Source organism: Eulemur rufifrons, chromosome 16, assembly GCF_041146395.1.
Source record: "Eulemur rufifrons isolate Redbay chromosome 16, OSU_ERuf_1, whole genome shotgun sequence".
Lineage (NCBI taxonomy): Eukaryota > Metazoa > Chordata > Mammalia > Primates > Lemuridae > Eulemur > Eulemur rufifrons.
Genome location: NC_090998.1, coordinates 2962279 through 2990009, shown reverse-complemented (window position 1 = coordinate 2990009; position 27731 = coordinate 2962279). Strand labels below are relative to the sequence as shown.

General features: G+C 39.4%; 1 protein-coding gene and 2 non-coding genes across 3 annotated transcripts in view; 2 read left to right on the top strand and 1 right to left on the bottom strand.

Annotated features, from left to right (window-relative positions):
* The window catches only part of BCL2L13 (BCL2 like 13), a 91032-nt gene extending 67203 nt beyond the window's left edge, over positions 1 to 23829 (bottom strand). The window contains exons 1-2 of the mRNA XM_069491617.1: positions 23767 to 23829; positions 9715 to 9888 (exon numbers count right to left, since the gene is read on the bottom strand). Coding sequence (XP_069347718.1) covers positions 9715 to 9835 — 121 coding nt within the window. The 5' untranslated portion in view covers positions 9836 to 9888; positions 23767 to 23829. The remainder of the gene's footprint in view (positions 1 to 9714; positions 9889 to 23766) is intronic.
* LOC138397656 (U6 spliceosomal RNA) lies at positions 18721 to 18827 on the top strand. The gene has a single exon (XR_011235789.1). It is a non-coding gene; the product is annotated as a U6 spliceosomal RNA (small nuclear RNA).
* LOC138397804 (small nucleolar RNA U13) lies at positions 21732 to 21834 on the top strand. The gene has a single exon (XR_011235907.1). It is a non-coding gene; the product is annotated as a small nucleolar RNA U13 (small nucleolar RNA).
* Positions 23830 to 27731: the final 3902 nt, after the last annotated feature.

Here is a 27731-nt window from a genome sequence, read left to right as displayed (position 1 = left end):
AAAAGTCTATATGTAAATATCATTCGTAATGGCCATTTTTCCATTTGGCAGGCTACCTCGTATTTTATTAAATCATTCCCCTACTGTTAGACATATGAGTCATTTCCAATTTTCTACTATAATAAATAATAATGCAATGAAAAAAAATGGGCCAAAGACCTCAACAGACACCTCACCAAAGATATACAAATGGCAAATAAGTATATGAAAAGATACCCCACATCATATGTCATCAGAAAAATGCAAATTAGAAAAACAATGAGATACCACTACATGCCTATTAGAATGGCCAAAATCCAGGGCGCTGATACCATCAAATGGTGGTGAGCTTGTAAAGAACAGGAGCTCTCATTCACTGCTGCTAGGAATATAAAATGGTATAACAACTTTGGAGGACAGTTTAGTGGTCTCTTTACAAAACTAAATATACTCTTACCATATGATCCAACAATGTCAAAACTTGGTATTAATATTTACTCAAAGGAGTTGAACACTTACATCCACACAAAAACCTGCACACAGATGTTTACAGCAGCTTTATTCATAACTGCCAAAACTTGGAAGCAACCAAGATGTCCTTCAGTAGGTGAATGGATAAATAAACTGTAGTACATCCAGACAATGGAATATTATTCAGTGCTAAAAAAGAAGCTATCAAGCCATGAAAACAAAAATGGAGGAAATTTAAATATAGATTACTAAGTGAAATAAGTCAATGTGCAAAAGCTACATACTGTATCATTCCAACTATATGACATTTTGGAAAAGGCAAAACTCTAGAGACAGTAAAAAAAAAAATCAGGCTGCATGTCGTGGCTCACGCATGTAATTCCAGCACTTTGGGAGGCCAAGGCAGGAGGATCATCTGAGGCCAGAAGTTCAAGACCAGCTTGGATAACATAGTGAGAACCCCATCTCTACAAAAAATTTAAAAAATTAGCCAGCCAGGTGTGGTGGTACACACCTGTAGTCCTAGCCACTCAGGAGGCTCAGGTAGGAAGATTGTTGGGGCCCAGGAGTCTGAGACTGCAGTGAGCTATGATCATGCCACTGTACTCTAGCCTGGGCAACAGAATGGGACACTGTCTCTACAAAAAAAGATTTTTGGAGCTATTGGGATGAAATGAATATATTCTGCATGTGAAGCCATGAATTTGAGGGGCCACGGGTGGAAAACTAAGTTGTCTTGCTCTAATCCACTGAGTCTTGATGTCTACTTTTGGCACCTATGGAGTTCTATGAAGTCAATGTAGAAAAGCCATGTATTTTTCATAAAATTAATTCCCAGAATCTTTACTCCCAAAATGAAATGTTGTACAGACATAATCTCTACCACAGGTGTGTGGTGTGCTAACCATGTTTTGCATTAGTCAAATGCAAATCTACCACTGAAGATGAATGCTAAGCCTAAATACCTGAGTCTTGGAACAATGGAATCAAGCATTTTCAGACATAATAACTACATTTTAAGGTGATATGTGAAAACTGAAAGACACGCTACAAGGTACGATAATTTGTAGGCTACATGTTTATTTTACATGACAATCTCCCCATAAAAATATGATTACTCTTTGATTCAGTAGTTTGCCTCTATTTAAGAAAAGTAAATAACTGATGAAAAATAAAGAAATCTATAGAAGAGCTTTTCATTGACTTACACTTAATCGATTTGAATTAAGTGATCCGCTGTAGTTTTTCTGTAAAACATATACCCTCATGAAACTGAACACATGTAGCTAACACTACTTTCCAGCATACTTGCCAAACTTGTGTGTGTACTAAGAGTCAGTTATTTTTCCTCCAACCTGCTTATGAAAGTTATCCTTGTCATTGAAATTATGTAATTTATTTAAAATCATGGACATCACTGAAATATGACTGTGCAGACACTCCATGTTTCTTTTTTCTTTACTAATTCCCTTGCTACCTGGAATAGAGACTTGATTATATGAAAGGCCCACACACCCGGCCTTCTGCTGCATCTACAAGCTTCTGAGCAAGCAACACGAAGGCTGAAAAATTGGCCCCCTAGGACACACTAACATGGCTGCAGCATAAGCTGCTCTGGGGCCTAAAATCAGGCATACTCAGCCCACTGCTTCCACCACAAGGGCCCCCAAACTGGCTCCTCTGGCATTCAAATCCCCAGAAAAACTTCACCACAACCTCAACTGACAATTGCACCTTAAGCCAACAAGGAAATCACAGATACCACTGACCCTGTGTACTCCCAAAGGAACCATACAAAAATCATACTACTGAAGGTACCCAAAATCAAAGCCAAAGTGTCGTACTCAAACAACACCACATATGCATCTTCAGGAAAGAATTCTCTCCATTGAAAGCAATTTCAAAAAATTGCAGGCACAGTGGCACGCACCTGCAGTCCTAGTTACTCAGGAGGCTGAGGTGGGAGGATCACCTGAACCCAGGAGTTTGAGGCTGTGGTGAGCTAGGATCATACCACTGCCCTGCAGCCTGGACGACACAGCAAGAGGCTGTCTCTTAAAAACAGAAACAAAACAAAACAAAACCTGACCATAATGGTGCAGAGTTTTTAACAACAACAAAAAAAATCAAAACAAGCAACTGCTACATCAGGTTCACAGATATCAATGGCAGGACACAGGAAATATGAAAAAGCAGGGAAATACGACACCACCAAAGGACCACAACTGTTCACCAACAGATCCCTATCAAAAAGAATTCCTCATAATGTCAGATAAAGAAGCTCAACGAGATAGAAGAGAAAAATAAAAAACAAAACAAAGATACCAGAAAATCAGTCCAGGATATGAATGAGAAATTTCCCAAGAAGTTAGATATCATTAAAAACAAACAAAAAAACAAACAAACAAATTCTGGAGCTGAAAAATTCACTGAAAAAATACGAAGTACATTCAAAAGCTTCAAGAATAGACTATACCAACCAGAAGAAGAAATCTCAGAATTTGGTAACAGATCTTTTAAAATAATTCAGTCAGACAGAAATAAGGAAAAAAGAATGAGCAAAGCCCTCAGCGACCAAACATATGAATTACCAATATTCCTCAGGGGGAAGAGAGGTTAAAAATTTAGAAAACCTATTTAAGGAAATAATGGATGAAAACTTCCCAGGACTAGCAAGACAATTAAACATTCAGATACACGAGGCCCAACAATCCCCAGGCAAACACATTGCAAAAAGGACTTCACCACAACATATTATAATCAGAATAACTAAAGTCGAAGTTGAAATACAGAATTTTAAAATTAGCAAGAGAAAAAAGCATCTAGTCACATATAAAGGGAACCCCATCAGACTATCAGTGGCCCTCTCAGCAGAAACCTTACAGGCCAGAAGAGAATGGGATGGTATCTTCAAAGTGCTAAAAGAAAACTGCCAGTCAAGAATTTTATATCTTCCCAGAATAAGCTTCACGAATGAAGAGAAGGCCAGGTTCAGTGGCTCATGCCTATAATCCTAGCACTCTGGGAGGCCAAGATGGGAGGATCACTTGAGGCCAGGAGGTCAAGATAAGCCTGAGCAACATAGTAAGACCCCACCTCTACAAAAAATAGAGAAATTAGCTGGCAGGGTGGTACACACCTGTAGTCCCAGCTACTGGGGAGTTTAGGGTTACAGTAAGCTATAATGACACCACTACACTCTTGCCCTACCAACAGAGCAAAACCTTGTCATACATTGTTTCATTCATACACACATATATACATATATAAGAATTAAATGGCAACATGACAGACAAAAAGAGAAAAAGAAAAAACAAATTATAAAACAACTAGAAATCAACTAACAATATGACAAGAACAAAGCCCCATATATCAATATTAACCTAGAATGTAAATGGATTAAATGTTCCACTTAAAAGATATAGATTGTTAGATAAAAAAAAAACATGATCCAACTATATGCTTATGGAAACTCACCTTACCCATAAAGACACATATAAACTGAAAATGAAGAGGTAGAAAAAGATACTGCATGCAAATGAAAACCAAAGCAATTAGGAGTACCTATACCTATATCAGATAAAACACTTTAAATCAAAAACAGTAAAAAAAAGACAAAGAGGTCATATAATAATAAAGGGATCAATTCAGTGAAACGATGTAAGAATCCTAAATATACATGCACCCATCATCAGAGCACCCAGATTCACAAAACAAATATTCCTAGACCTAAAGAGAGAGACAGGCAACAACACAATAATAGTGGGGGACTTCAATGCCTCACTCACAGCACTAGGCAGATCATCAAGACAGAAAATCAACTAAGAAACGTTGGACTTAAATTGGACTTTAGACCAAATGGACTTAACAGACATTTACAGAATATTCCATCCAACAATTATAATACATACAGCCTTTTCATCAGCACATGGAACATTCTCTAAGATAGACCACATTTTAGGCCACAAAACAAGTCTAAACAAATTTTTTTTTTTTTTGAGACACAGTCTCACTCTGTTGCCTGAGCTAGAGTGCCGTGGCATCATCATAGCTCACAGCAACCTCAAACTCCTGGGCTCAAGCAATCCTTCTGTTTCAGCCTCCTGAGTAGCTTGGACTACAGGGAAGCACCACCACGCCCAGCTAATTTTTTTTTTATATATATATTTTTAGTTGTCTGGCTAATTTCTTTCTATTTTTAATAGAGACGGGGTCTGGCTCTTGCTCAGGCTGGTCTTGAATTCCTGAGCTCAAATGATCCTCCCACCTCGGCCTCCCAGAGTGCTAGGATTACAGGCATGAGCCACCGTGCCCAGCCTAACAAGTTTTTAAAAATCAAAATCATATCAAGTAATTTCTCAAAATCATATCAAGTAATTTCTCAAACCACAGTAGAATAAAGCTAGAAAGTAATATGAAGAGGAACTTCAGAAACTATACAAACACATAGAAATTAAACAACATGCCCCTGAATGATCACTGAGTCAACAAAGAAATAAAGGCATAAGTTTCAAAATTTCTTGAAACGAATGAAAATGAAAACACAACATACCGAAACTTGTGAGAAGTTTACAGCATTAAATGCCTACATCAAAAAAGTAGAAGATCACAAATTAAAAACGTAACATCGTACCTCAAGAAACTAGAAAAACAAGAACAAACCAAACCCAGAGTTACAAGACGAAAAGAAATAACAAAGATCAGAGCAGAACTAAATGAAATAGAGGTCAAAAAAAGAGTACAAAGGATCAACAAAACTAAAATTTGGACCAAGACTCAAATAAACATAGTCAGAAATGAAAAAGGAGACATTACAACTGATACCACAGAAATACAAAAGATTATCAGACTATTTATTATGAACTATATACTCATGCACTAGGAAACCTAGAGAAAATGAATGAATTCCCAAAAACAAACAACCTACTGTGATTGAATCAGGAAGAAATAGAACTCCTGAATAGACCAATAACAAATAGTGAGACTGAATTGATAATAAAAAAGCTCTGAATAAAAAAAAAAATCTAAGGACCAGATAGATTCACAGCCAAATTATACCAGACATACAAAGAACTGGTGTCAATCCTACTGAAACTATTCCAAAAGATCAAGAAGGAGGGACCCCTCCCTAACCCATTCTAGGAAGGCAGGATCGCCCTGATACCAAAGCCAAGAAAGGATACAACAAAAAAAAGAAAACTATACACCAACATCTTCAATGAACATTTACATAAAAACCCTGAACAAAATACCAGCAAACCAAATCCAATAGCACATCAAAAGGATCATTCACCACGATCAAGTGAGTTCTATCCCAGGGATGCTAAGATGGTTCAGCATGAACAAGACAATAAATATGATCCACTACATAAATAGAATTAAAAATAAAAACCATATGATCATCTCAATAGGTGCAGAGAAAGCAAGGCATTCAATAAAATCTGGCATCCCTTCATGATAAAAACCTTCAAAAGACTCAGCATACAAGGAACTTACCTCAAAATAATAAAAGCCACATATGACAAACCCACAGCCAACATCATACTAAATGGGGAAAAGTTGAAAGCATTCCCCTTGAGAACCAGAACAAGATAAGGATGTCCACTTTCACCACTCTTTTTGTTTGTTTGTTTGTTTGTTTTGAGACAGAGTCTCACTCTGTTGCCCGGGCTAGAGTGCCATGGCATCAGCCTAGCTCACAGCAACCTCAAACTCCTGGGCTTAAGCAATCCTCCTGCCTCAGCCTCCCGAGTAGCTGAGACTACAGGCATGCGCCACCATGCCCGGCTACTTTTTATATATATATTTTTAGCTGTCCATATAATTTCTTTCTATTTTTAGTAGAGACGGGGTCTCGCTCTTCCTCAGGCTGGTTTCGAACTCCTTACCTCGAGCGATCCTCCCGCCTCGGCCTCCCGGAGTGCTGGGATTACAGGCATGAGCCACTGTGCCCGGCCACTTTCACCACTCTTATTCAACATAGTCCTAGTCAAAGTAATCAGGCAACGGAAAGAAATAAAGGTCATCCAAACTGGAAAAGAGGAAGTCTAATTATCTGTTGGCTGATGGTATGTTATACCTAGAAAACTCTGAGGACTCCTCCAAAAGACTCCTAGGTTTGATAAATGAACCAGCAAAGTTTCGTGTTATAAAATCAACATACAAAAATCGATAGCATTTCTATACACGAATGACCAATCTAAGAACCAAATTAAGAACTCAATCTCATTAAAAATAGCTACAAAAAAAGTAAAATATCTAAGAATAAATTTAACCAAGGATGTAAAAGATCTCTACAGGGAGTGTACAAAGAGTGACTACAAACCACTGATGAAAGAAATCATAGACAACACAAACAGAAAAACATCTCATGCTCATGGATTGGAAGAATTGATATTGTTAAAATGACCATACTGCCCAAAGCAATCTATAGATTCAATGAATTTCCTACCAAAATACCAATGTCATTTTTCATAGAATTAGAAAAAAACAAACCTAAAATTCATACGTAACCAAAAAAGAGCCCAAATAGCCAAAGCAATCCTAAGCAAAAAGAACAAAACTGAAGGCATCATATTACCTGACTCAAATTATACTATGAGGGTAAAGTAACCGAAAATGCATGGTACTGGCACAAAAGTAAACACACAGATCAACGGAACAGAATAGAGAACCCAGAAATAAAACCATAGAACCAACTGATCTTTGACAAAGCAACAAAAACATACACTGGGAAAAGAAAACATTATTCAATAACTTGTGTTAGGAAAATTGGCTAGCCAATATACCAAAGAATGAAACTGGATCCCTCTCTCTCTCGCCATATACAAAAATTAACTCAAGATGGATTAAAAACTTAAATGTAAGGCCTGAAATAATAAAAATCCTAGAAGAAAACCTAGGAAAAACTCTTCTGGACATTGGCCTAGGCAAGGAATTCGTGACTAAGACCCCAAAAGCAAATGCAATAAAAAACAAAATAGACAAATGAGACTTGATTAAACTAAAAAGCTACTGCATAGCAAAAAAAATAGTCAAAGGAGCAAACAGACAACCTACAAAATGGGAGAAAATATGCACAAACTATTAATATGTATCTGACCAAGGACCAATATCTAGAATCTGTAAGGAATTCAAGGCCAAGTGTGGTGGCTCACACCTGTAATCCTAGCACTCCAAGAGGCCAAGGCAGGAGGATTACTTGAGCTCAGGAGTTCGAGACCAGCCTGAGCAAGAGTGAGAACCCCATCTGTACTAAAAATAGAAAAATTAGCTGGGCGTCCTGGTAGATACCTATAGTCCCAGCTACTCAGGAGGCTGAGGCAGGAGGATTACCTGAGCCCAGGAGTTTGAGATTGCTGTGAGCTATCATGATGCCACTGACTGCATTGTACCCGGGGTGACAGAGTGAGACTCTGTCTCAAAAACAAAAAAATAAATAAATAAAAAGGGCCGGGCGCGGTGGCTCATGCCTGTAATCCTAGTACTCTGGGAGGCCGAGGCGGGCGGATTGTTTGAGCTCAGGAGTTCAAGAATAGCCTGAGCAAGAGCGAGACACCATCTCTACTAAAAATAGAAAGGAATTATATGGACAGCTAAAAATATATAGAGAAAAATCAGCTGGGCACAGTGGTGCATGCCTGTAGTCCCAGCTACTCAGGAGGCTGAGGCAGGAGGATCACTTGAGCCCAGGAGTTTGAGGTTGCTGTGAGCTAGGCTGATGCCACAGCACTCTAGCCCAGGCAACAGAGGGAGACTCTGTCTCAAAAAAATAAATAAATAAAAAGGAAACTGAAGCCCCCCTCCTCACCTTCCCCACTTCATATTAAAAAAAAAAAAAAAAAAAAGACTCAAATAACTCAGCAAAAAAAAAAAAAAAAAAAAAAATTAAAAACTGAGGAAATGAAGTGAACATTTTTGAAAAGAGATAAATGGCCAACAAACATTTGAAAAAATGCTCAACATCACTAATCATCAGGGAAATGCAAATTAAAACCACAATGAGATACCATCTTATCCCTGTCAGAATGGCCATTATTATAAAGTAAAAAAACAACAGATATTAGGGTAGATGCAGTAAAAAAGGAACACTTATATACTGTTGATGGAAACGTAAATGAGTACAACCTCTATGGAGATCAGTATGGAGATTCCCCAAGAACTAAAAGTAGATCAACCATTTGATCCTGCAATCCCACTACTGGGTATCTACCCTGAGGAAAAGAAATTATTATATCAAAAAGATACCTGCAGTCATATGTTTATCACAGAGCAATTCACAACTGCAAAGATACGGAATCAACTTAAGTGCTCATTAACTGATGAGTGGATTAAAAAAAATGTATATATACCATGGAGTACTACTCAGCGATAAGAAAGAATGAAATAATGTCTTTTGCAACAACTTGGATGGAACCAGGGGCCATTTATCCTAAGGGAACTAACTCAGGAACAGAAAAGTAAATGCCATATGTCCTCATTTATAAGTGGGAACTGAACTATGACTAGTCAAGGGCACACAGAGTGGTAAAATGAACACTGAAGACTCAATGGGGCCGGGCGCGGTGGCTCACGCCTGTAATCCTAGCACTCTGGGAGGCCGAGGTGGGTGGATCGCTCGAGGTCAGGAGTTCGAGACCAGCCTGAGCAAGAGCGAGACCCCGTCTCTACTAAAAATAGAAAAAAATTATATGGACAACTAAAAATATATATATAGAAAAATTAGCCGGGCATAGTGGCGCATGCCTGTAGTCCCAGCTACTCGGGAGGCTGAGGCAGGAGGATCGCTTGAGCCCAGGAGTTTGAGGTTGCTGTGAGCTAGGCTGACGCCACGGCACTCACTCTAGCCTGGGCAACAAAGTGAGACTCTGTCTCAAAAAAAAAAAAAAAAAGACTCAATGGGGGAGGGTAGGAGGAGTGGAGGGATGAAAAATTACCTATGGGGTACAATGTACAGTACTCAGGTAATGGGTACACCAAAAGCCCAGATTCCAATACGATACCATATATACATGTAATGGAATTCAACTTGTACCCCCTAAATCTATTAAAGTCAAAAAGAACTAATAAAGAAAAGGAACAAAAAAAACATTAAAAGTAGTTGCTTCTGGAAATGAACCAAGAGGTGAGAAGGGATGTGGTAAGGGATTAACCTTATTAGTATTAATCTCATAACCATACATATAAATTACTTAGGTACATATGCTTTTACATATGGACTCCTTATTACCACCTAATATAACCAACAAAAGCCAAAGATAATACCTTGGGGTGAGGAAAGATGTTGCTCTTGCAGCTTCTCCTGAGAGAGGAGTCCCAAGTAGCTGAGGACAACATACTTTGTTTCATAGTGAAATCCTTGAGGCACAGTAGTAGAGGACGCCATTGAATTGACTGGCAGAGCTCCAAAGAGGTCTACTTACAGATGTGCAATAAAACCTAAAAACATAGAAGTATTTTTTCAGTTTAAAGTTTTTACATGCCAGACATTTATTTTCGCATTGACTCCAATTATTCAACTAAATATCAAAATAAATGTTTCTCAGACTTTTCTTTCCAGCAATCTTAAAAAAAATATAACTGCTGGCCAGGCACAGTGAGTGGCTCATGCCTGTAATCCTAGCACTTTAGGAGGCCGAGGCGGGAAGATCACTTTGACCCAGCTTTGACAATCAAACAAGGACACCAATGCTAAAGCAACAAGACAGACAGACCAGTCTGGACCACTCACCTCTGGATTGTATTTAAGCCACTTTAATCTGAATTTCTACATTAGGCATCCTAAACTTGTACCCTAATCAATACAGCCACAACTCTCACTTTGTCATAAGGACCTGGCAGCTGCTTTACCTACTACATATTAATAATAATACTTTAGTGGTAGGTAAATGACTTGTGCCTCTCTTAAGAGTTTTCAAAATAACTGCTTTCTTTTTAAAACAAACAATATGGACTGCTTAAAGATCTCAACAAATGTCCAATAAAAGAGAGGTTCAAATAACAATGGGAAAAAGAGACAGGTAATGTTGGTGAAATTTAAGATCTGTGATAAGCAAACTAACATAAATGATAAACAATGAAAAAAATACACGCAGAATTTGAAAAATACAAAATAAAAGAGTGGCTATATAAAGATAACATGAAAATATGCTTGGAATGGTTAAATACTGCCTTTTAAGAAACGCATTCGTGGCTGCCATTAATATCACTGTTTTCTTAGGCTATGAAAAGAAATCTTGGTTTAACATTTAAAAGTCCCAATGCTTCTATCTTCAGGGAGCAATGCTTCTAAATTACGTAAAAATACCCAAGAAATCAAACAATAGGCCTAGGACTACCCTGTTCAAATTTGAAAATTCCCATAAACTTCAGAAGATATTTCAAAATGATTAATACTACTCCAAAGAAAGGGAAAATGTGTTAAAGTGTTACAGCTTACATCACAGGAATTAAAGTCCCATTCACTGCATTCTTCCAGGGTCTACTACTCCTGTTACCATTTAATAGTAGGAAGACAGCATTCCAAATTCACATATAAAAAAAGAGAAACTCATAAAAGTAAAATAAGCTTTTGGAGGTCTATCAGTCAGGTATCGGCCAGCAGCAGCACTATAATAGACATTTGACTTTTTAAAAATTTTTATTTATATTTTTGCCTGCCTGCCATCTAAACTGAATTTCCTATGTACAGATCATCCCATATTGTGTAAACCTTGGTGAGATAGAAATTCCGACACCTGGGTGAAAGAGTGAGACCTATGTCTTAAAAAAAAAAAATTGCAAAGTTTACAAAATAAAAATAAATAACAAAAATAATAAAAGTTTTTTGAACCACCAAAAAAAAAGTTTATAGAGTAAAAAAGTTACAGTAAGATAGCCATTCATTCATTTATTTAAAGACAAAATCTTACGCTATCTCCCAGGCTAGAGTACAGTGGCATCACCATAGATCACTGCAACCTCAAACTCCTGGGCTCAAGCAATCCTCCTACCTTTGCTTCCCAAGTAGCTGGGACTACAGGTGTGTGCCACCACACCCGGTTAATCTCTATTTTGTAGAGATGGGGTGTCACTGTTTCTCATGCTGGTCTTGAAATCCTGGCCTCAAGTGATCCTCCCACCTTGGCCTCCCAAAATGCTAGGATTATAGACGTGAGCCACTGTGCCTAGCCTATGTTTATTGTTGATAATATTTTTTTTATAAATTTAATGTAGCCTAAGCATACTGTCTTTATACAGTCCACAGTAGTGTATAGTAATGTCATAGGCCTTCATGTTCACTCGCCACTCACTCCCTGACTCACCCAGAGCAACTTCCAGTTCTGCAAGCTCCATTCATGGTAAGTGCCCTATACAGGTGTACCATTTTTTCTAATATATTTTTACTGTACTTTTTCTGTGTTTAGATATGTTAGGATACACATTTACCACTGTGTTCCAGCTGCCCACAGTGTTCGGGACAGTAACATGCTATACAGATGAGTAGCCCAGGAGCAACCGGCTACACACCCTATAGCTTAGGATTTGTGTAAGCAAACTCTACGGATATTCACGAGGATGAGATCATCTAAGGACAGACTTCTCAGAATGTATCCCCGTCGCTAAGCAACACTTACCCATATTCTCTTCCTGTAGCCTGCTCTTTGTTTCCTGCCCGTCTCTCCTGAGCCTAACTTTCCAGCTTTCCTATCCGTTCTGAGCTACTCAATACTCTCTCCAGAAGTCTTTTTTCAGCTTAAGCTGGAATCAGTTTGTGTTGTTTGCAACCAAGACCTAATTGGAATTAGAACCTAATTTTCTAAACTTTCTAAGGCAGTTCCCTGTCAATTATAACATACTACTTTTATTTAAAATTATTAGAATTTGTAGTTTAGAAAAATTTTCTAATTCTGCAGAGTCCTAGACTGCATATAGACCTAGTAGTATAATTACATCTAGAAGTATAATTACATCCTAAAATTGAAATAGAAGACAATGCCCTCTTATGATTTTCTGTATTCCTTTGATACACATTTCTTAAGATACACAGGCATTAGGCACAAAGGCCAAAAGGATAAATCACCTGCCCTCAGGAGTCTTCAAAAAAGTAGAGGAAAACAAAAATATATGTAACAAAATAACAGATGGGACAAAGAGAAAGGCAATGTTGGCAAAATTTAAGACCTGTGCTAAGCAAACTAATAGAAATGCCCTAGAATGATAAACAATGAAAAAAAATACATGAAGAATTTATAAAACACAAAAGAGTGGCTATATAAAGAGATAAAAAGAGACAAAAATATATACATAAAGAGGAATAAAGTTTTTTTTTTTAATTCTCACGATCAGTAATGAAAAGGAACAATAAAGTTCTCTGATACAAGCCAGTACTACAAGGGCCAACCTTGGAACATGAGAGGGTGTTCACTAATGGAACCAGCTGGGGAACAGGACAGGGATGAATTTACACATAAAGACGACTAGGAAAAGGCACAAACGCTGTTTTTTCTTTTTCTTTTTTTTTAACCCAGGCTGGAATGGAGTGCACTGGTGCAACCGTAGCTACTGCAGACTGAACTCCTAGGCTCAAGCAATCCTCTGGCTTCAGCATCCCAAATTACCTGGGACTACAGGTGCAGCTAATGCCACACTAATTTTTTTTTTTTTTCATTTTTTTAGAGATGAGGTCTTGCTAAGTTGCTCAGGCTGGTCTCAAACTCCTGGCCTCAAGCAATCCTCCCGCTGCAGCCCTGAGTTGCTAGGATTAGACATGAGCCACCATGCCCAGCTAATATAAAAACAAAGGCATTTGGCATGGGTGGCTCATAAGACACAAGGGGGATTACTAGCTCTGCAGGAGTGAGCAGCAGTCACCATTTGGTGTGTCTTGTATGCTATGGGATGCTAATATGGGTTTTAATCCTACAAGCCAGGAATTATTTTAACTATGTCCATGAATGGGCATCCATAAACTTCTAAAATTGTATGTACATTCTGGAGGCATGAGCACTTTTCTAGAGAGAAAAATCACTTCATATCGCTAGTATCTGAGTTTGAGTATCTAGACCATGATATAAAACAGGTTAAAAACTACTACAGAACACCATAATGAACTACTGAAAGGTTTTAAGTAAGGGAAGAATATTAAGAGATTATACTTCAGGAAAATCAGCCCAGAGGTAGTATGGAAGATAGAATGGAGACTAGAGGCAAGGAGACAAGTTAGGGGAATGTTGAAAAATATATAAACAAGAGATGTATGGAGGCATGAACTAATGTAGAAACACTGGAAAGGGGAGAGAGATGGATAGGAAAAAGGTTAAGAATTCAAAGATTTAACTCAGTGAGAGAGTAATCCTGGAAGCTGCAGGGAAAGTGGTATATTATTCTTATTTCTCCCATCCAAGTACTAACCAGGCCTGACCCTGCTTAGCTTCCAAGATCAGATGAGATAGGGCACATTCAGGGTGGCATGACCATACACTATTCTTGTTTCTCAAACCAGATAATATAGAAAGAGCTAGTTTTGGGAACAAGGATAACAAGTTCACCTTGGGGTATACAGATGGTCCCCAACTTATAATGCTTTGACTTACAATTTTTCAACTTTACAATGGTGAAAAAGTGATACGCATTCAGTAGAAACTGTACTTTGAGTACCCACACATTTTTTTCACTTTCAGTGTTCAATAAATTACATGAGATAATCAATACTTGATTATAAAATTGGCTTTGTGTAAAATTGGCAATTGTGCCCAAGTGTAGGCTAATGTAAGTGTCCTGACCATGAATAAAGTAGGCTAGGCTCAGCTATGATGTTCATCAGATTAGGGATATTAAATACATTTTCAACTTAGATATCTTCAACTTATGATGGGTTTATCAGGGTTTAGAGTGCCATGGCATCAGCCTAGCTGACAGCAACCTCAAACTCTGAGCCTCAAGTGAGCCTCCTGCCTCAGCCTCCTAAGTAGCTGGGACTACAGGCATGCACCACCATGCCCGGCTAATTTTTTTTTTTATATATATTTTTAGCTGTCCCGCTAATTTCTTATTTTTTAGTAGAGATAGGGTCTCACCCTTGCACAGGCTGGTCTTGAATTTCTGACCTCAAGTGATCCTTGGAGCACCTTGGCCTCCCAGAGTGCTATGATTACAGGTGTGAGCCACCATGCCCGGCCTGTACTGAATTTTAAAGTACCTGTAGCTCATCCAGGTAGAGATGTACAAGCAGTTGGACATATAGGTCTTAAACTAAGAAGATGTCTAGACTGGAGATACAAAATTAAAAATACTCTGTACAGATACAAGTAAAAAATTAAGAGTGAATGGAGAGCAATGATTTCCACTAGAAGAGGAGTGTCAAAATGCCAAGTAGGGGAAGAGAGGGCAAGAGTTTGAAAAAGCATCAATATATAGTTTCATACTTAGAAAAGGAAAATCATCTATTACTTTCAGATTACAAACTACAGAATGTAAAGCTCAGTAAATTTTCAATCTTCTTTGTAGCAATGATTCTCAGTGCTTGGATGGGGGGAATGTGTCATCGCCTGCACTCACCACTGCCACCGCGATAGGGGCCAGGGAAATATTTATCTATCTCCTTTTGATAAAGGAGACATGGGTTACAAAATATGTTGAGAAATACTGGTATAATCTTAAAAAGACTACTTTAGAATTCAGGGAAAACCAACATTTAATGGGTGGCCAAAAGATGTGAAACTGGCAGAGACCTCTCAGTCTAGACCGGAACAGTCAGAAAGGTAGAAAGAAAACCAGGAAAGAGTGTGGTTACAGAAGTCAGGAGGCACGAAGAAGATAGTGAATAAATGAATCAAATGTAATAACACATCAAGAAAAATAAAAATAAGAATCAACTGGATTTGGGCATTAGGAAGTCACCCACGGTCTCTGACAGAACAGTTCTGTTTGACACACAGCGGTGATGGTAAAAGACAGGGATTTGAACAGTGAACTGGAAATGAACATGCAGAGAAAGTGAGTTTTCATCTATTCTTTCAAAGAAAGAGCTTGATTTGAAGGGAAAAAAAGAATGGAGGCTGAAGAGAGACAAAGGGTAGGGAAAGGGAATTTGCTTTGTTTCTGTACACAATAAAAGAGAAGTAAGCGTGTTTACATTCAGTGGAGGCAGCCAAAAAGGAGATAGAATAGAGCAAGGAATAAATTATAAAGTAGAGCTCCTAAGGAGAGGAGGAAATGGTGGCCCACGCCTATAATCCTAGCACTCTGGGAGGCAGAAGCAGGAGGATTGTTTAAGCTCAGGAGTTTGAGACCAGCCAGAGCAAGAGTGACACCGTGTCTCTACTAAAAATAGAAAGAAATTAGCTGGACAACTAAAATATATACAAAAAAAAATTAGCCAGGCACAGTGGTGCATGCCTATAGTCCCAGCTACTCAGGAGGCTGAGGCAGAAGGATTGCTTTGAGCCCAGGAGTTTGAGGTTGCTGTGAGCTAGGCTGACGCCATGGCACTCTAGTCCGGGCAACAGAGTGAGACTCTGTCTCAAAAAAAAAAAAAAAAAGAGAGAGAGGAGAACAGATAAAATTAGCAATTTAAGCTTTTAAAAGTCTCAGTATTTCTTTGGTAACAGGAATAAAGAAGTACTTATATTTTGAATAATGCTTTAAATAAAAAATTTATGTGTTCTAATTTGTTGTATTCAAATTTCTTATATTTATCAAGAATCAATATCACTGAAGACACTTTCGGTCTTTCCTTGACTTGGAAGTCAGAGACAAAGCATAGATCACCAAGTTTCCAAATTTGATTTTTAGCCTAATGTGCTTCAAATATTCTTATAAAACCTGACTACATAATTATAAATGCTATCTTAGTCATGGATTTCATAATTTTCCACACGCACCACCTATTTGCTCTAGTATATATGTTAATGCCCATACAACTACATATTTGGTAAATGATATTTATTTATTTAAATTTAGTATACAGTTTTTAGACTTTAAATGTATACTTGGGGCAGGGCGCGGTGGCTCATGCCTGTAATCCTAGCACTCTAGGAGGCCGAGGCGGGTGGATCGCTTGAGCTCAGGAGTTCAAGACCAGCCTGAGCAAGAGCGAGACCCCCGTCTCTACTAAAAATAGAAAGAAATTAGCTGAACAACTAAAAATATATAGAAAAAATTAGCCGGGCATGGTGGCGCATGCCTGTAGTCCCAGCTACTCGGGAGGCTGAGACAGCAGGATTGCTTGCACCCGGGAGTTTCAGGTTGCTGTGAGCTAGGCTGTCGCCACGGCACTCTAGTCCAGGCAACACAGTAAGACTGTGTCTCAAAAATAAATAAATAAATAAATGCATACTTGGCATTCTGGTTATGAACATACTGGACCTAAACATAACAGACCTATGGTATAAAATATCCATCAACTTACTTAGTTTGAGCTTCCAACTGTATGGCAACGAAGCAGCTCATTCAGGCCTATGGTTAAGTGGGGAGTAGACAGATCCCAGGATTATAAACTATAGCACTTGTATTAAATTATAGGACAAAGGCATTAATAATAAGCCAAATGTAAACTCCATAACACTACTATCAGGTCAGATCTCTAAGGGCAATCTGGGGAGAGAGGACACCCACTTCCTTTGCAACATTCTGCAGTATCTGATCAGTATATTGCACAATGGACTCCTGCATTTCTAACATCATAAATAAATTACATCTTCATGAGATCTCTATTTCTAAATCACTTTTCCATGTGTTGTCACAGTAACCCTCTATGCTTGAATGAAAAGGTAATAGTCTCAATTTTATAGATGGAGAAAGAATAAAAACTTTATTTGCCTAAAATCACACAGCTAGTTATAGTGCAACCACTTAATTAGGTACATTGTCTTCAATTCTTCTTAGTCCTTAACTGCATTCATTCAGCACATATTTACTGCATGCCAGGCGTTCATTGCAGAGGTGAAAGCACTAACACTAATAATAGGGGAGGAAATGGTAGAAAAACAAGGTTGTTTTCATAATATCAGGCACCCAGAGTATAGAAAGCAGCTAATTGGTCAATTTTCAGAATGGACAGAAAAAAAAGGAAAACGATAGAATAGATGAAAGGTATGATGTGGGAATACCACCCAAAGCTTTTCTGGAAGTGAGGACAATGCTCCGGTCCATCTCACAATTGCCTCACCAACAGTCTATTTGTATCTAAAAGACAGGTATTTCAAGCTTCTTTTTAAATGATGAGAGGTACAGTTACCTTTATTCTTTAAATTTTATCTAGTAGGACCTTTTAGAATTCAAATTAGGTACAAGTGTTCTTGGTAACATGAAGTGATGAAGGCCTGTAATCCTAGCATTTTGGGAAGCCAAGGTGGGAGAGCTGCCTTGAGGCTAGGAGTTTGAGACCAACCTGGGCAAAACAGCAGGATACTAAAACACACAGACAGGCCAGGTGCGGTGGTTCATGCCTGTAATCCTACCACTCTGGGAGGCTGAGGTGAGAGGATCACTTGAGGTCAGGAGTTTGAGACCAGCCTGAGCAAGAGGGAGCTCCCGTCTCTACTAAAAATAGAAAAATTAGCTGGGTGCGGTGGTGCATGCCTGTAGTCCCAGCTACTTGGGAGGCTGAGGCAGGAAGATCACTTGAGCCCTGGAATTTGAGATAGCTGTAAGCTAGGCTGACGCCACAGCACTGTAGCCTGGGCAACAGAGTGAGACTCTGTCTCCAGAAAAACTAAACAAATTAATAAATAAAACAGACACACACCCATCTCTACAAAAAATAAAAAAATTAGCTGGGCTTGGTGGTACACGCCTGTAGTTAGACATTATCTCTAAAAGAAAAAAGTAATTAAATATATAGATGACTTACACACAAAAACTTGTGGGCGCGGTAGATCACGCCTGTAATCCTAGCACTCTGGGAGGCCAATCGCTTGAGCTCAGGAGCTTGACACCAGTCTCAGCCCTGAGCAAGAGGGAGACCCCCATCTCTATTAAAAGTAGAAAAAATTAGCGGGGCATGGTGGCACCACCTGTAGTCCCAACTATTTGGGAGGCTGAGACAGGAGAATTACCTGAGCCCAGGAGTTTGTGGTTGCTGTGAGCGAGGTTGATGCCATGGCACTCTAGCCCAGGCAACAGAGTGAGGACCCTGTCTCAAAAAAAATATAAATAAATAAATAAAAATTAAACAACAAAAACTCCTATCCTTTCCACAACTCACAATTGAACATTTTTATGCTACCCACCTGTTTCTTTCTCTGCCTTACACCTTTTAGTTTGTTCCTCTATTAAGTTGCAAGTAGAGTGCTCGCTTCGGCAGCACATATACTAAAATTGGAACGATACAGAGAAGATTAGCATGGCCCCTGCGCAAGGATGACACGCAAATTCGTGAAGCGTTCCATATTTTTGAGCTACCGCTGTATAACACAAACTCATGACTTTGTGTTTCTCTGGACCCAGTAGGCTCCCAGTGCCATCTGTGGGACAGGTGCTTGTGACTGTCAGAGTTTCACTGCCTAGATGCAAAGAAGAGTGGAAAATGAGTGTCTGGCCTTTTCAGTTTCTATAATATGAGGTTGATTCTGCCCCTTCCAAGACTCATAAGATCTCATGATATTATCCCAAATATGAGGAGAGAATTCAGATACTGAGCAGCTAAAAAGAATGACAAATGTCTACTGCATCTGAATTGAAAATTTCTGCCGTATTGGGCAGAATCACAAATGCTGAAACATTGTCAGATTATCAAGCCCTCTAGGTAGTCTACACATGTATTGTCATTTATCCACACCCTCGGCCAATTTCCCACAGGACACACACACACACACACACACACTCTACAAGAAGACTAAAATCACAGAGATACTTGTTCCTAAACTGTAACTGGACAGTTAATTTGTCTAAATGCTGAGCTATTCCATGAAAAATAGAAGGTGAATAGGTATCAATCAAAAAAAAAAAAAAAAAAAAAAAGTTGCAAGTAGAGTCATCCTTTGGTATCTGTGAGGGATCGGTTCCAGGACCCCCAGGGATAATAAAATCCTCAGATGCTCAAGCCCCTTATATAAAATAGTATAGTTATGAATAAAACCTATGCACATATATCCTCCCATATACTTTAAGTCATCTCTAGATTACTTATAAATACCTAATACAATGTAAATGCTATGTAGTTATTAAACGGCATTTTTATTTGTATTATTTTTATTGTTATATTATTACTTTTTATTGTCCGCCCCCCACCCCTGGATATTTTTGATCCAGAGGTTGGTTGAATCTGTGGATGTGTAACCCAAGGATAAGGAAGACCAACTGTAGTTGTCAGCCAGGTGGACAGCTGAGGAAGCTCAGGGAAATTTAATGCTGTGTTTATATATTCATTTGGTGGCATTTCCAAAACCAGTCACAAATAAAACATCCATGACCCTTCAGTAACAAATGTAATATCCACAATACAATTCTACAATAGATGGTTTGCTTTTTTTTAAAACTAGATTTCTATTACAAGTATCAGTCCAAATTCCAGGATGCTATTAGCACTGATTATACTGCAGGAATTAGGCACATTTAATGAAATATAATCAGAAGGTATGCAGCAGCTACTAAATCCTACTATAAATATTTTTTCTCTTTTTGATATGGAGTCTCACTCTGTCACCCAGGCTGGAGTGCAGTGGCACAATCATAGCTTGCTGCAGCCTGAAACTCCCGGACTCAAGCGATCCTCCTGCCTCAGCCTCCAGGAGTAGCTAAGACAACAGGCACGTGCCACTGCACCCATCTAATTTTTGTTTTTTGTAGAGACAGGGGCTCACTGTGTTGTCCAGGCTGGTCTCCAATTCTTGTCCTTAAGTGATCCTCCCATTTCGGCATCCCAAATTGTTAAAATTACAAGCATGAGCCACCACATCAGGCGCCTATTATAAATTCTTATGAAAAGCAAATCTACAGCAACATGAGAATCTTCCGTATTTGTTTCCCAAAGTTGTCACATCACATCACCTTGGATGTTTGTTGAAAATAGAAATTTCTGGCAACCACCTTAGACATACTAATTTAGAATACCATACCTATATATTCTTTAACTTCATAGAACTGTAACAGAAACACCTCATAATTTAACATATTTTAATAAAATCATTTCAAAAACCTGTTTTTAGACTATTTCCTTCCACTAATAAGGGCATTAAATATTCCACTAACACAGAGTTGAACACATCTATAATCCCAGTTTATAAAGAGAAAAATAAAAATTCACAAATAACTCTCACAAGTCAAAAATATGGAATTTTAAACACAAAGTGTCTTGGCTATCAGATCTTTAGCTTCATGACTCATTGGTGGCTTGAACAGTGAATTTTAAAATCCACAAATTAACATGAAGTAAAACAGTATTTTCTAATCCATGCTTTATTATCTCCTATTGCATTCTAAGACTTTCTCTGAAAGAAATAAAATAAAATAATCCTAATGAAAATAGTGAAATTGCAAAAATTCACCCCACTCAGCTGAGAAATGCAACTGAGCAAGGTATCACTTTTAAACTCAGCAGACATTAGTATTCTAGTATAGACTATCCCTTTCCAATTAAAACATGTTTAACTGAAACAGTCTCATTCAATCGTGTTAAGAGCTGCCCAAAAATATTTTCAGTCAGCAGCTGGCATTTGCAGATAATTCACAGAAGAATGCCTCACTATCACCCTGCCCCTAAACCTGACTTTCACTATAATTAGGTTTCCCATATATGTGTATATGGCTTGCGTAAAAGGAAGACATAAAATTCAGTTACTCTGTTCCACTTCTAGGTATATGCCAGAGAGCAAAGAAAACACGTCTACACAAAAATCTGCACATGAACGTTCACAGAAGCAAAAAACTGGAAATAACTGCACATTAACTCAACAGATTTTTAAAACGTAGTATATCCATACGATGGTATATAATGTGCCATAAAAAAGGGATGAAATACAGAGACATGCTACATCACGGATGAACTCTGAAAACATTACACTAAGAAGCCAGTCACAAAAGACCACATATTATATGATTCCACTTATGTGAAATGTCCAGAATAGGTAAACCTTTACAGACAGAAAGTAGATCGGTGGTTGCAAGGCGGGTATTTGAGGGGACTAGGAATGAAGAATGATTGCTAATGGGTCAGGGTTTCTTCTGGGATGAGGAAAACTGTGGTGGTGGGAGGTACACAACCCTGTGAATACACTGAAAACCATTAAATTGTACAACTGGTGAATTGTATGGTATGCTAATTATGTTTCAATAAAGCTATTAAAAAATCAGCTACTCTGACCCTTTTGTGGTTCATAAGCCTGATGATTGAGTTTTCACACTAATGTGTGAGATGTGCCTCCCTCAAACCTTGTTACCTTATCATCACATTACCATCCAACAAGCAAAAAGGAAAGAAAGGGCTGGGCACGGTGGCTCATGCCTGTAATCCTAGCACTCTAGGAGGCCAAGGCAGGTGGATCATTTGAGCTTAGGAGTTTGAGACCAGCCTGAGCAAGAGCAAGACCCCGTCTCTACTAAAAAAAAAAAATAGAAAGAAATTAGTCAAACAACCAAAATATTAAAAAAAAAAAAAAAAAATTAGCCGGGCATGGTGGCGCATGCCTGTAGTCCCAGCTATTCGGGAGGCTGAGGCAGTAGGATTGCTTGAGTCCAGGAGTTTGAGGTTGCTATGAGCTAGGCTGACGCCACGGCACTCTAGCCCGGGCAACAGAGTGAGACTCTGTCTCAAAAAAAAAAAAAAAAAAGAAAGAAAGAAAGAAAAAAGAAAAAAAGTCTAAAAATAGCCCTCCCATAATATATATATTAAATAGGACCTCTTGTTGACCATTTATTTGGAGTAAGATATAAATCAAAATCATGTCTGAAAAATAATGATAAAAGCAGAATGGAACTACTAAGTAATTGTTTAAAACTGTCTTGAACAAGATCTCATCTCAAAAAAAAAAAAAACACTTCTGTTTTGTATGTCTAAAATATATCAGAAAAATGTATTTTAAGAATGATTGTTGCAAATCACCTGTCCTAAAAGCTTAGTGTGTATGACATTTAATAAACGTTGATTAAATGATGCACTAGTGAACACACCTTTTCATTTACAAAACTGATTAGACTGAACCTTACACATCCTTCAACTGAATTCAACTACTGGTTACTCCTGCACATAAGAAAATGTGCCATTTTAAAAAAATACAGAATAGTACCTAACCATTCAGAGTAAAACGATTTTCAAAACCCTTAACTGCCTATTACCAAATGAATATTTCATAATGGCTTGAAGTACGAGTAGTTCATAACCACTTGCTTAATTTTCTGGGGGATTAAAAAAAAAGTTTTCTGAAGGGCGTGGCAACTCATCCAAGGTCACGCAAGTCAGGTCAGACAGCAACATTCTGGTTTATGCCAAACCTCCAGGGGAAACCTTACTAACAATTTCGCAAAAAAAAAAATTTTTTTTTACATCATAAAGAAAAATGAGGGGGAATGGACTGTCAGCTTGAATTAAAACTTCTCAACCGAGACAGTGAGATAGCTATTTTGAATAAACAAACACTTGTGCGGAGAGTGGCTAACAGCTAAACAAAGCTATCAGTCAACACCATGCGAACAACTGCCCAGATCTGTACATTTTCAACTCTAGGCTGGAGCCTCAACTCTAAGTCCAGTTCTCCCTCATAGTCAGTTAAGAAGGCAAGAAACCTGGGATCCCCTTAGAATGTTGACAGGAAAAGAATAAAAGGAAAAAACGACTCAGTGTCAACTGGATTGCCTCCAAAGGTAAGAGGGTAAGTTTTTGTGGAGGAAAAAAAAAACAGTGTCACAACAGCAGTGAATTAAGGCTGAGAAACTTAAGATTTCTAACGATCTGTGAGAAGGAACGACTAGACTGGCAAGGCCAATCTGTAATCATTCCAAGTGAATCGCATGAAACCCTTTTCCTCGACCAAAAAGAAGTCCACGTTCCCCAGTCTAGCCCTAAAAATGGGCCCGAGTTTTCCATGTGAAGCTATTTGTGGGGACGAACAGCAGTGTGGAGCAAGAGCCGAGTTCCTACGCCTCAGGCAGCCCACACAGGGAGAAGCCCAGCTCAAGCGCCCGCGGTGGGACCACGCGGGACAGGTACAATGAAATGGACTCCTTAAACTTAGAGAAGCCTCGGGCGAAGGAGCGCCGGTACACACACATACACTCACGCATTGTAGGAACCACTGGAGAGTGAGTCAGTGGCTCGGTACAGTCTCTGGACACCTTCCTACCCAGGTGCAAACCGCCTCCTCGCCCAGCTCTGTCTGCCCGGAGTCCCACTCCCCTCACCTGGCCCTGGCCCCTGCCCCAGAAGAGATGAAAGAGGCGGCGGCGGCGGCAGTTGCTTCCAACCGGGTCCCCCAGCGGCGGTGGCTGCTTCGACCCGCAGCCCTAATCTACCGCCGCCGCCATGTTGGAGGGTGAGGTCACCCCGGCGTGTCTCCGTCACGCCGGCGTCGGGGCGGGCCTGGGGCGCCGAGGAGCGCCGGAAGTGGGCGGCTCGAGTATCCGGAGCGGAAGCACAGACCACAGAGGCCTGGAGGTCTCTTCGCGCAGACTTGACCTGAAGAGCCGATTCCTTTCTACCCGCTCTTCCCGAGAGTCGCTCAAATCTATGATTCCTGGGATTGCCGAAGTTCCCTCTTCCTAAGTCATTTCCTGAGAAAAGGAGGTGGGATACTGGCGAGCCAATCCCTGTGTGGGGAGAGAGGGTGGCGATTCCGCGAGGAGAAGCACTGCTGCGTCCACAGACTATGTTCATTTCTACGAACATGTATTGAGGGTGTACATGGGGCGGGTTAAATAAGGGTCAGGAAAATCACGAGAGCTGCGGGGTCGCAGCCACTTGTCGGGGAAGATGGTCCCGGAAGGTTGGGAAGGAGTTCTAGGAGATGGGCCGGGATAGGGAGGTCGTTGTAGGCGGGGGACGCTGCCTGAACAGAGGCGCTGTGGCTACAAAGGAACTCTTACTGTAGCATTCCGGTTTTGTTAACAGCATCTAGCACAATGCCTGGCATAAATGTAGTTTGTGTTAATGGATGTTTGTTTACCTGAATTCAAGAGTTCTTTACAGCTACGGTCCACGGCCTATTAGGGACCGGGCCGCAGAGCTCCGCTGCGCTGCCTCCCCATTCCACCGTATCCCCATGGATAATTGTCTTCCATGAAACTTAGGAACTGGGATGGGGGCGAGTGAGCGGCCGGCCGGCAAGCGAAGCTTCAGCTTTGCCGCTCCCCATCGCTCGCATCACAGCCTGATCTCTGCCTCTCCCCATTTCTGTCCCCCACCTCCTGGAAAAACTGACTTTCATGAAACCGGTCCCTGGTGCCAAAAAGGTTGGGGACTGCTGCTTTAGAGGATTCACTGAGGTTTCTAGGCAAAAGGCTAATGAATGTGCTTTAGAGAGACCAAATTGCCTATGGTGTATATACTGAATGGGAACAAAGAGGACATTGAAGATGGCCTGCTGTGACGAGCCAGATCAGAAGTGATAAAAGCCTGATGGCCATTGACTGCCAGTGGGTACAGTGTTTCTTTTTGGTGTGATGAAGATATTCTAAAGTTGACTGAAGTGATGGTTGCACAACTGAATATACTGAAAACCATTAACTTGTACACTTTTAAATAGATGAATTGTATGATACGGAGCTATATCTCAATGAAGGTATTCAAAAAGAAGTGCTAATCTGAACTGGTTTTATATGGGTGGCAGAATTTAAAAGATGAGGGCTAGTGTCATAGAAGGCTTTCAGCCAGAGTGACTGTGGAAGCATGGTGCCAATAATAGAGAAATCATAGAGATTTGCCAAGGAAAGGCTTAGTGAGTTACAAAAACTAACAGTAATTCCCTAATAATACCTAATAACCAGTCCATATTTAAATTTCCCAACTATCCAAATAGTGTCTTTTGTAGTTTTTTGGGTTTTTTTTGGTTTTAAGCCAAGACTAATCTAAATTCATGTACTACATTTGGACTTATCTTTTATGAGTCTCCTTCCTGGTCTTTTTAATGACATTGACTTTTTGAGGTATAAGTATATTCATACTATTGAAATTACTCATCAGTAAAATAAAATGAACCATTGATATATGTGACAATACAGATTAATCTCAAAAACATTGCATTGAGTGAAAGAAGCCAAACACAAACATACATACTGTGTGATTCCATTTATATGAATTTCAGAAACAGGCAAAAATTAATCAATGGTGATATAAAACAGCTCAGTGTTGCCTGTGGAGAGGGGATGTGAGATTGACTGGGAAGGGGCAGGAGAGAACTTTCTGGGGTAATGGCAGCAGGAGCAAGCAAAAGCCATGAGAGGGTTGTAAATTGGGGACTGACTTGATGCCATCTAGGTTTTGAATCACTCTCTGCTGTGTGGAAATTTGGTTGGAAAGGGCAAAAAGTGCCTGGTACCTAAGTTAGAATTATTGTTTGGGGCTACAGTTTGATGTTTTCTTCCTTTTTAAATTAATTCCTCTGCTGAGTGCGGTGGCTCTCGCCTGTAATCCCAATACTTTGGGGCCCAGGAGTTCAAGGGTACAGTGGACTATGATCTATGATAATGCCACTGCATTCTAGCCTCAACAATGGAGCAATACCCCATCTCTTTAAAAAAAATAATTCCTCAACATTTAAAGAGAGATAATTTACATACATTTCCCTCTAGTCTTTTCCTCTTTGTCCTCCTCAGCAAACATACTGGAGAGTTAGCTTATCTATCCTGCTGACTCAATATCTAAGTAAACCATCCTGGGAATAGGTGAGACAGTGAGAGATCACAAATGATCTCTCCGTGACTAACCTGACAGGAATCTAGGCCTGTGATTTGGTGAAGCCACAGGCAAATAGGCTTATCTAGGAAGGGAATTTTGGGGGGATTTATCTGAAAATATGTTTTAAAGTTTCTCCACAAGACCTAAGGGTCTAGAAGAAAAATTGGATGTGGAAAACTACCAATCTGTTAATCTTTGCATGTACTCACAATAACTTTTTCATTGCAGAGGTGATCTCTGTAAAGCTTCCCACATTGTTATCAGACAGGTCCTGGCCTGCTCCTTGGTGGATCAGCAAAACTGCACAAACTGTAATTTTAAAGAGCATTAACATGGAGAGGAGGAGGCTGCACAAAAGGGGATAGTAACTATATCTATAATATGATTTATTTTAAAAAAGAAGTCTTCAGGTCGGGCACGGTGGCTCGGGCCTGTAATCCTAGCACTCTGGGAGGCCAAGGTGGGAGGATTGCTTGAGCTCAGGAGTTCAAAAGCAGCCTGAGCAAGAGTGAGACCCCATCGATACTAAAAAATAGAAAAATTAGCTAGGCATGGTGGCACACATCTGTAGTCCCAGCTACTCAGGAGGCTGAGGCAGGAGGATTGCTTGAGCCCAGGAATTTGAGGTTGCTATGAGCTAGGCTGACGCCATGACACTCTAGCCCGGGCAACAGAGCAAGACTCTATCTCAAAAAATAAATAAAAATTTTTAGAAAAAGAAAAAAAATGTGTACCATTCCCATTAAAAGGACAAACTAACATCATGTACTTTTTGATGTGATCACAATATCACATATGTAGTACTCCTGCTGTAATGCATAACCTGAATCTAATTTTGAAGAAACTCAAACAAGACCAAACTGAGGGACTTTGTACAACTGGCCTGTACTCTTCAAAAAATGTCACTATGAGGTAAGACAAAGTCTGTGGAACTCTTCCCTATTAAAGGAGACTACAAAGATTTGATTACTAATGCAGTAAGTGATGCTGGATTTGATCCTGGATCAGGAAAAAAAATTATGTTCCTAGTGAATCTAACGAACAGAAAAGTTAAAAAAAAATTTTTTTTCATTTGTTACAAAGGACATTAATAGGATATATGGCAAAATTTGAAAATGGACTATATTAAATAATAGTACCAACATTAAATTTCCTGTATTTGATCAATGTACAACCTTAGGTCTTAAGTCATGAGTAGTATGTATGCATGTATGAATGGAAAGTGCTAAAGTAGGCTGGGTGTGGTTCACACCTGTAATCGTAGCACTTTGGTAGACCAAGGTGGGGGGATTGCTTCAGGCCAGGAGTTCAGGACCAGCCTGGCAACACAGTGAGACCCCATCTCTGGAAAAAATGGAAAAATAAGCCAGATGTAGTGTTGTGTGCCTATAGTCCCAGCTACTCAGGAGGCTGAGGCTGGAGGATTACCTTGAGCCCAGGAGTTTGAGGTTGCAGTAAGCTGTGATGAGGCCAT